The sequence below is a fragment of the Buceros rhinoceros genome, unplaced genomic scaffold (genome assembly GCF_000710305.1).
Source record: "Buceros rhinoceros silvestris isolate BGI_N320 unplaced genomic scaffold, ASM71030v1 scaffold19466, whole genome shotgun sequence".
In the NCBI taxonomy this organism is placed as follows: Eukaryota; Metazoa; Chordata; class Aves; order Bucerotiformes; family Bucerotidae; genus Buceros; species Buceros rhinoceros.
In genome coordinates this window covers 1-10518 of record NW_010417149.1, presented here as the reverse complement: position 1 = coordinate 10518, position 10518 = coordinate 1, and the positions used below count along the sequence as shown (strand labels likewise).

Sequence of the window (10518 nt, the reverse complement as noted above, 5' to 3'; positions counted from 1 at the left end):
CAGCCGGGTGCCGGCAGGGTGATTCGGCAGCCCCAGACGGCAGTGAGCAGCAGCTATTCCAGGCGGCTGCCTTAGCACAGCCCGGCTCTCGGCAGCGTTTGGCCAGTGTTGGCTCTGCCTTCGTGAAGTCCTGCTCTGGCTCAGCGGGGTACGTCAGCGGCAGGCAGAGACAAAGTTCAGCCCGGCTCCGACTCCACTTTGCAGTCAGATTCGGGACACATCAAGCATTGAGGGGCAGTTTGAAACAAGCTGGAGTCATGATCCCACTCAGTTTTAAAGCCTTTTTCCAAATGCAAAGGAAAATGCCTCTGGCAGATGCCCGCTTCCCGTGCACCTTCGCTGGGCTGCAGCTCTGCTCCTCCTCCTCATCGGTGCACGGAACCACCATGAGCATGACCTATTTTCGTGCAGGACACCGTCTCTATAGCAACGGGCTTGTGTTTAACTTAAACAGCTGTAAGCGAGCGGGGAGACACTGCAATGTAAATAGAGTGGCAGCGAACACGGCTCCGAGGCTCGGGACAAAGCCGACATCTCCCGCAGCCAGCTACCGGGGTTGTCATAGTAGCTGCACAAGGGACATCATCCACACACGCTGCTCGAACGTGCGCTCGCGCCCAAGGCACTCTGCTGTCATTACCTACATAAGCTGAACCGAAATGGGAGCGTCAGACCTGCCACCAAAGCCGTAACTCAGCACACTGGAACAGCTCAGAAGTATTCAGTGCAGTATTTTTTCCAGCAGATAACTAATATTTGATGTTGCTGGCTTCTGCAAGGCTGCTGCAAGTCCCATGCTGGTTATTAGACCAATTCAAAACCCCAGCTCCCCAAAAGCTCTCGTTACAGAAGAATCTGTTCTCATTCTCATTTTCTAAGGTTTCCAGCCTCCCTCATTAGCTCAGAAATGAAAGCAAAAAGTGTTTTGTTTAATATTGATATCATTTGCCTTCAGTCCCAGTATTTTAAAGTAGTTTGAAATGGCAGTACCACAAAACGGGAAAGGCAGCAGCTTTATAGGATAAGAATAAATGTATTTTAAGATATCAGTTAGAGAAAAGATTTCAGATTTAACTGGAAACGAGCACTTCACTTTTACAAAGGTACCTTTTCCTTTGCATAAGGAAAGGTCATTGAATCTCCTTCCCACAGTGCAACACTTCACAGCTATGTCAGTCCTCCAAGAAAAATACCCAAAAGTATTTGATGCTAAAATCCAGTAAGATTCATTAAGTGCAAGTTTTGGAATCCAAAGAAGCATCTTTGGAGGAACCGATATTCCCGGTGAGCTCCATCTCTGGAGGTCTATTTTTCAGCCAACATCTCACTGTGCACTCAAGCTGCTCAGTTTTTCCAGTAACCAAGTGAATATGAGCTGTAAGAAAATGGGGTGCGCACGGGTGTATCTACAGCCTGAGGCACGAGCAATGCTGCTTTAAAGCTGTACTTTACACTGATAAATAAGGACTAATATTCCTGGTGACTGCCAATGAGATGGTTCCTGCACAGCATCCTTTGTCCCAGCAGTGGGAGTACAGTGTCAGAAGACAGAGGTTAACGCCTCAATGTCCCCCGTAAGGGGTAGGGAAAAGAAACGGGCTCACCCCTCTCTTCCTTTGCTTTCAGCTTCCTCTCTGAAAGGCCTCTGAAAAAGCAAAAGCCGAGCGTGGAAGGGATAAAGTTTACCCTTTAAGTGACAAATGCACTTTTTGCTAACTTCTGCATCCAACGTATGTTGACATTTTAACAGCATCAGCCAAACTACACCATATCCTACCTCCTCCCCCCTGAGCCACAGGTAAGCACATTATTAGTGCCCGCTGTCAGAGGCGCCGTCCCCACAGCGACTGCTGCCAAGAGCAGCACCGCTCTCCTGCGGCAAGCATCGCTCCTTCCATCGCTGCTGGGAAACGCTCCTTTGAAAGGCGTGACGTTTCTGTGGGTTCGGGAATGGCACCGTGCCCTTGGAGCTACGGGCTTGAGGCGCTGCTATCAATAGGTGACCTGCCCAGCTCAGGACCGCTGCAGAACTCCCTGTGCAAACATGGGTGGAAGTAGCACCGAATAGCTCTAGACTGACCCAACTCCGTAACAGCATTTGCTCAGGTCTGCCACAGAACTGATTTCATTGCATTTCCAGACCCAAGCCTCAGTACCTCCTCGAGACAAACGAAGGACTCGGATTTGTATGCCTGCGCTCTCCTCACTGCAGAATCCATCTGGCCTAGAAACAAAAATTAATTTTGTTATCTTCCACAAGCCAAGAATAAAAATGTTCCCGCTGCTCTCTAGCGAGCAAATCTGCCTTACGCTGGTCTCCGGCTCGGGAAGCGCTACGCTGTTTACCTTGCTCCTGGTGGCTGCACAGCAAGCAAAACTCTCTCGGGTATTTGCAAGTGCTCTCAGATCCCCTCACTGGCAAGCACGCCTCGGTTCCTGCTCGTTCCACAGACACGGTTCCCCTGCTTTTTGCTCTCAAATACATTCAAATGCCAGATAAACGGCATTCTACAATGCCATGGAACACCGGTGCTGGGCATGCATTTCCCCCTCTCTACCTCCTCCTAAACTCACTCAGTGAGATAAAAGAGCAGGAGAACAGTTTAACTGTAAAACAATAGAAAAAAAAACCTCAAGTTTGAGCTTTTTCTAGTTCCCCAAATTCTCTCAAAAGCAAAGGAAATTAAAAAAATAATCCAAGTGCCAAGTTATGGGCAATTCTAGGCTGGGCTTTATCTGTGACAGCTAAGCCAATGGCCCAGTACCCCAGAAAGGCCATCACGCCACAGCTGTAACGGATGCAGTAATTAACAGCTGGTTTTAATCTGCAAGGCTGAAAAGTGATTTTAATACGTGAAGCTTTCAAAACTTGTAAAGCCCACACAAAACAGTTTGGTTTCAAAAACCTTCTGCCCTCGCCCTAAAAAGTTTTTTCATTTGAAAAAGCCCTGGCCAATTCTATCAGCAAAACCCTCATCTGCTAGAGCGCTGAATTCTCCTCCTCTGCCATGTTACCACCACAAACGTAGAGGCCAAAACTAAACCTCGAGTTCCCAGAAATCTAGAACAATGCCATTATTGCCTGCTACGCCCCTTTTTATTGCTTCCCTTCCACGGGAAGGTTCGGTCCAACCTACATTCCTGCAGCGGCGGCTATCGCGGAGAGCACCTCACCCCCAGGAAGCCCACACCCACAGCTCCAACAATGATTCTAGGCGCTCTGGTTTGCTCCTGCACTAGCTTCCACCAGCCCCACCTCCGCTCCGATTTAGCTGTCTGCTTCCGCGGGGTCCAGGATAAGTTTGTCTGCTTTAAGAACTGGAGAAGCCAAAGCAGCCAAATAGAGCAAACCCCCCAGGTGACAGACGTGACAGACACGTGCCAAAACGCACGTTCCTGTGCTCTTCCCCCTACTCACAGCTGCACTGAGCACCCCTGTGCTTCCGCTGGACAAAGCGACCAAAAGCAATGAAAGGAATCGAATGGTCTTAGAGACCTTTCACCATTTTTTCCCCAGCAGACACCAGTAGAATTTAAACATTCTGGGCAACATACCAAGAAGCTGGCTTTTATTTTCTACCATTTAACTGAAGCTTGCAAAGGAAGAACCCGCCTTTGCGGAGCCTTTAAAGACCCCGCCCCATAGCTGGGATGCTTCTGCATTCTAGCAATGAGAAGCTTCTGGCCAGTTGTCCATAGAAGCACAGTTGCCTGCAACAGGCAGAAGTTCTGTGCTAAAAGTTGGATTTCACGGTGTGTAGCTGGTGAGGGGGCAGGCAGAGAGGAGGAAGAAAAGCAGCTCCTGGTTTCTTTTTCACCTCCTCACACTGTTACCATGTTTTAGAACAGAATTTATCCGCAGTAGCATCCAGAAGTGCTCCGCTACAAGGCAGGCAGCTGCTCTTCTCCACATCGCTTCACCAGAATAATCAGAACAATCTTTCTCCGTGCCTATTTTGACAACACTCTGCTCCCTGGCAACCGGAAAAATGACCCAGTGATAAACACACAGCAAAAGGACAGTCCCCGAAGTTTACTTTTAACAAGCACAGAAAACCTGCATAACGAAGCAGCCAAAAAGACCTGTTTGGGCTCCACTCCAGCTCACTGGCACAATACTTGTTCTGCTGGCATTACAGCCAACACGTCCAAATCTGGCTGACACACCCAGGAAAGTGGCTGCCACCACTCTGTACGTGTCTATAGTACTGGCCAAGACTGAGATCACTCCAGCATTCTCGGGGTTGGTTTGTTGTAAAACAGAGACTAACTTCAGGATTCCTGCACCACAGAACTAGGACAGGAAAGAGAATTTCTCTAATACAAACGGTTGTGGAGGTGGGATGAGCCCTTCTGCACTGATTCCACCCTCCCCACCAGTTAAGCTAGTATTTGAGAAGCCTAGTTTAGCCACCTCATCTCTCACACTACACAAGTTTTAGCACTGAATTAGAAGATAACAAACTGTTCTTGTACTCTTCCTTGCAGTAGGAAACAAACCCCCACGGTTTTGCCCATCACCCACAGCACCCACTCACACGGGGCTTCCCGAAACCTTCCATCTATCAGTCCGCCCTTGGGGGTGAAAAAAAAATATGTTAAACTCTACAGACTTCCCCCCTCAACCAAGAGCATCATTTTTCTAGAACAATGAAGTCACTGCTCTAAGTGACTGCACCCTGCACGTGGAAGAAAAAGTCTGTGTGATAAGCTATTCTGGAGAAAATTAAATCTCTAAATACTGAAGCCCGAGGTATTCTCAGTTGTTTGTTGTAACAAACAACCCCCTAAACCCTCGAAGCTGGATCAAATGGTGTAAGTAAAGCCTCGCTGCTAACTAAAAGAAAAGTTCATCTCAGGCTGTGTCTCCCCTCTCTCCACTTTCTAGCATCAGAGGACCCAGCAGGTGGCAAGAAGCAGCTGTGCTCCTCCCTAGGAGCAGCTCCACTGAAACACTTGTGTCTAATGGAACTACTGCCACGAGATGCACTTTCAGCCCTGCTGCTACCTTATCCCCGCCCCGTGCACATCCTGCTTCCCTGTGCAGATTCGAGCAGTTGCAGAAGGAGCCACGTTACCTTCACTGAATCGAAAGAAAAAGAACCAAAAAAGCAAAGAAATTTCCTTCCAGAGCAAGTGCAGCTTGTGGCCGCATCCCCCCCAGAACGGCCACAGCACGCACATCACAGTGCTTCATTTCTAAGGCCTTTTTAAAGGCACGGGACAAGAGGTGTGGAAATGCAGCGTGTTCCAAGCTGAGGTTAATCCTGCCGGGAGGGGCCCACAGCAGGTCATCTTGTCCAAACTTCTGCTGTGAGCAGATAAATTCATCCCGCAGATGACAAGACGTAATCTGCTTATGTGGGAGCTGCAAAGGTTAAGGGACCTGTTAATGTTAAGGAGGTAAATGACGCCCAAGAAAGGCTCAGCCACACAATCTCAACACAAAGTGGAAAGGGGGACGGGAAGCTTCGCTACTGAAGGGGTTTTTTCAACCTCTCCATAAACCCCATTTTTGTGCATGGCTTCAGGAGCATCATACAATTTAGGTATTCCCACTGCTGAGGAAGCTTTACCCCGCTGGGGTACTCACTGCTTGGTGGATGCCAGCCTTCACCTCCTCACTCAGCATCCCCTCAAACACAAAGGAATCGCCAAATTTCTCCGCCTGTTGAAAGAAGAGAAGATTCAACCACATTATCAAAGGAACGTTACTCTTCAAATGCCACTCACATCTCCAGCTTCATCTTCTCAAGGATAAGGAAATTCTCACAGCAATTTTGAGTTCTCTTGCCAGGAAGCTATTTTGGGACAGAAGAGAAGGATTTTATCTCGGGATGTCGTTGTTCTTCAGCAGCCATGGGAAAGGTGGCAGCTCACAGAGCTGCTGCAACTGGTTTTACTTTAATTAATCAAAACTGCAGTTCCAGTTGTCCCAGTGGCTTTAAAATGCTGCAGTCAGTGATCTAACATTCAAGGGCATATTTCCTTTCTCTTATTTTTCCCCTCAGGAATCACAATAAAAGACTTAAGCCTTGGCACTTACCTCCCCTTCATCATCACTAGCGCCCTGTTTTAAAGTGCTGTTACAACAGCAGCAAGAGAGTGAACAGCCATCCCATCACTATATCTAGCGCCATATAAAGCCAAAAGAATAAAAACACCCAATAATTTCAGTGAATCACAGTACACAACGCCAGCACAGGGGCTCTTCCCCCAGTAAACAGTGAACTGATCTACTAAGGAAGTCAAAACCTGTGATCAGAACTCCACACATTTGCCCTCCTCAATTTCTTCGTTTTATTGTGGGCATCCAGAGACTGAGGAGGATCTCCAGGAGCTGCTTCTGCACACTCAGGACTCTGAGAAGCACAGTTTGAGAGAAGGATCCCATTCCACACCCAAATGTAAGAATTTTTAGCATATGAATGTAACCTTTATGTATTCAGTTCCAGAAAAGAGAAGGAAAAAATACTTAATTTTTCTCAGCTGACAGACCCAGACAGAGGCAAACAGATTTATCATCTTCAGGACCCCGATTTCAATTTACAGCCTCCATCAAGGGCTTTTTTTTTTTTAAAAAAAAAAAAAAAGAAAAAACACTTTTGGTTCACCAAGGTAACTGTCCACCTGGAGAGATTTTTCTTCAGCTTTCTATTCACTTCCAGGTTTCCTTTGCCACTGGAATTCAGCCTAATCCTTAATAAGACGAATCCAGAAGCAGGCTGGCTCTTTACCCGCGGTAAATACCGTGGGCATTATTCAGACAGACAAACCCCAGCTCAGCTGCATCCCAAAAACCCTGCAGAATCAGTGCTGTTTACTCTGTTTTTCCCAATCCAGCCTAAGAGGGGGCCCCCCATGAGGGGAGACAGGAGGAGGTGTAAGTGGAGCCCCCACCTACACCACCCCAGCTGCGAAGCAGCGCTGCGCTGACAGCAGCCACACGTGTGCTCTCTGCAGGAGCTTTTGCAGCGAGTAAGCTCTGCTCAAACTCAGAATTGTTAAGCAACCTTTCTTCATAATTACTGAGCTAAGAACTTAAAACCAGAAATAGCGCTGTAGGAAAAGAAGCCCTTCGCACAGCCAGAAGGATCCTGTCTTCAAACGAGAACCAGTTTATCGAGTGAATTCAGCAAAGTGCCTCCTCTGAGACCTGATCATTACCGAGGCTTTTATTTGCCTAAAAGGCCTGTCAGGGTTTTATAAAAGTTGCGTAGGAACTGTCAACTGTCAGGAAAGATCAGAGCCTCAGGCTTCCTTCTCGGAAGAACCTCAGCATATTCTTTCTTTGTCCATTGTTCACAGTCACATGCACAGAGCTATTATACTTCTGCCTTCTCCAGGCAGCAGGGCTTTCTAGCGCTCAGCTCAGCAGCCAGTTGCTGCGCTGAACCAGCCTGCAGGGTCCACCGGCTTTTTAAATCCCTTCTTCCCTGGTCATCGACAGTAAGGGAGCTCTAACATAGTTGCACTAGTACAAAGATGTGCTGGGAGCCAAAGGTCAAAAGAACGCAACCAACCAACCCCGCACAGACATCTTCAGCCATGTGCTGAACTCCCGCTGCAGGGAAGATACGAGTTCAGATATCGAGACACTGATTAAACGTAACAGCACACAGCTCGGCACCGTTTCAGACCCTGGGCAGCAAGGCAGGACAATCGTCTCTCTCCACCACACACCTCGGAAACATTCTAGCACGCAAAAACCAAGCAAGCATCCTGACATCCTTCAACAAAGAAAAGCCTCAGATTTTAACAGGGATTTTGCCAACACAATGAAAGATGATGAGAGACCACGTACCCTTCCGCCTTACCTCAGTGATGTACCCGGTAGAATTCACAAATCTCTCAAATTCCTCGTTGCTGACCTCGTACTGATCCATGTAGAAACTGCTGATGTGGACTCTTCTAGCAGGCCACTCTCCGTCTTGCTGTATTTCGGGCTCGTCAGTGCCCATTGTGAACACTCCTCCTGGAATAGCGACCATCTGCAGAGAGAACACCACCCAAGAGATTAGGACAAGGCAAGACTCAACAGTCTCTTACTGGTCTTACTCCTCCTCCACCTCATCTTTGGAGGTGCTTTTGCTTTGAGCAGCATTTCACTGACAAAACCAGCACAACCAAAAGGCAGCAGTGGCATCCTGATCCCCACCCGCTGGGAGGAAATCGCAAGGAGACCTTCAGCTGAGAACAAAAACCCCATTTGCAGCTCTTCCTACATGACACCTGGGTAATTCGGATCTTATGATGCTTATGCTCTCCTGAGGAGAAATGTGTTCCCCTGCTGTACCCAGCAGCCAAGAAACAACCCGGAGTCAGTCCCTTTTCGGATGAGGAATTCTGGGAATTCACTCTATTCCCAGGAACACTTGATGTATCAATGAAGAACACAAAGATTGTGAAACTTCCTCGCAAGTGAGGACAAGCCTTTGCTTGTCTGCACGCTAATGACGTGAGGGTTTTGCTTTAGCAACAGGTACATGCAGCATTTTGTTACCAACCGTGCTGCTAACTGGCAGGTCGAGACGGCACCGGCGTACCAGAGGTGAGACAAGTTCTCCAGTCAGTTACAGGCCGCTCCTCTGGAAGACTTTCTGGGCAAGAGCCTCACGGTTCAGGAGTAAAGGACAAGTTCTGAACTATTTTGATACGATGTTTTCACTTTAAGGTCTCAGACAGCTTCCAGAGGAACAGAACACTTCCCCTCAGCTGGAGTGGGCTCTTTCCAGGATGACAATGGCCCCAGAGGTCTTGCCACACCTCATCAGACATTTCCCGAGAGCCCTCTGGAGACCACAGGCTGAGCAACATGCTCCTCACCCCGAAAACAAGGGCACCCATGATCCCTGCTCAGCAGCTTGTGCTGGAGTGAGGAACGGCAGCTCAGGCTGTGCAAAGACTTCCGGCGGGGAGGTGACGGTTCAGGGACCCGAGAGCTGGCCTGCCAAGCCTGCAGCAACAGGTGAAAGCTCTGGGGGAGAAAACTCCCTCTCCTCTCTTGGCAGTACTCCTGAGCTGCCTTCACCCCCAAGTCACACCGAATTCAGCCACCTCACTCCTTCTCTGGCAGCAGTCAGAGGCTTGGGTCAGGGGCGAGAGGGGGGTCCCAGGAAGTCCAGCCAGAACAGACACACACACCCGCTGCGGAAAACAACCTGGCACGTCATATTGCTCCTCACCATACCCTGGCAGCGATCTGTGATCACACACTGCTCTGACAAGGAATCCAGGCAGCCGAACCACTGATGGAGCCTGAAATGAGCAAAGCCAGCTCCAAGGGACAGCAGCATTTGGGTTTTGCGAGATCCTGATGTTTGGCAGCAGCAAATTCAAGTCTACCAACAGGAATATTCACCGAGAGACACGTTTCCAGTGTAGCACAACTGCAAGAGTGCTCCAGAAGTGTAGGTGAAGTTCTGACAGAAAAAGAAACCTGGATTTAGGTGCACCAGAGTTCAGACAAACCCCTGTGTACCTAGAGTGGAACAACACAGGATGCCACACGGATACGAGAGGCAGCCGAACTGCAGAGATGTGGCTGTAAAATCCATGAACTGACGGATCTTATTTCGATGACGAAGCAGGTTCTCAGAGCAAACAGGAACCCTGGACTTGGTACACACAAACATTTCACAGCACAGCCTAGATTAGAGGACCCTGATTCTCCCCCAGTGGCAGTTTTGGGGTGTTATTCTGATGGTACAGGACCTTCCTTATGAGGCTGGATGTTTTCACTAGAACAGTTTATCCCACAGTGGATACCCACAGCGACTCACAAACGAGGAAGACAACAAGAATCATCAAATACCTTCCAGCTCCTGGGGTTTACTGTTATTTGTGGACCTACACCACCAGCAGCATACCAAACCACCAGTAAACATGTTCACAGCAGCGATCCGCACCTCTCCCCGTTCTCAGGGGAATTGGGAGTATTAGAGCAAAGCTTACACACCCAACTCCGCTGTTTCTTCTCCGCTCCAGATCTCTCCTTTCACTTAAATTCCACACAACCTGCAAAGGCCCCACAAGAAGTGCTACAAATACATTTTCCTTTGGACTGACCAGCTGAAGGTAGCTGCAGCCTCGTCAGCTTTCTCTCCATTAAAAAGAACCCAAGCACTTACAGACTGCCTTTAACTGCAACCATACAAAGGCTTTAGGATAAATTTCCTCACAGTTTTTAGGACCTCAGGAATGACCGTGGTACAAAGTTGCACCGCCCCCTTCCTCCCCATCTCTTTCCAACCCACTAGAGCTGAAACATCTCCCTGAAGCAGCCTCCAGAGCCAGAGTTCACTGCTGAGCTAAAAGCTTGTGGCGAATTCTCTCTCTCACTTTACAGCCAAGCACTGAAAAGTCCCGGAAAGTCCCGCTGGGTTGTCAGCTCTCGGTGATTTACCGGGAGCGCGGGCAGCACCGCCCGCCCCGACCCCCACAGCAGCGCTCGGCGCACGCAGCTCGTTCTCTCCCGCAGCGACGCGGCTTTCACCGCCGTGTCTCCGGCGCAGCCCG

General features: G+C 48.9%; 1 protein-coding gene across 1 annotated transcript in view; it reads right to left on the bottom strand.

Annotated features, from left to right (window-relative positions):
- The window catches only part of SUMF1 (sulfatase modifying factor 1), a 26384-nt gene extending 18393 nt beyond the window's left edge, over positions 1-7991 (bottom strand). Inside the window, exons 1-2 of the mRNA XM_010138105.1 lie at positions 7818-7991; positions 5594-5668 (exon numbers count right to left, since the gene is read on the bottom strand). Coding sequence (XP_010136407.1) covers positions 5594-5668; positions 7818-7991 — 249 coding nt within the window. The remainder of the gene's footprint in view (positions 1-5593; positions 5669-7817) is intronic.
- Between the last annotated feature and the right edge of the window lie 2527 nt (positions 7992-10518).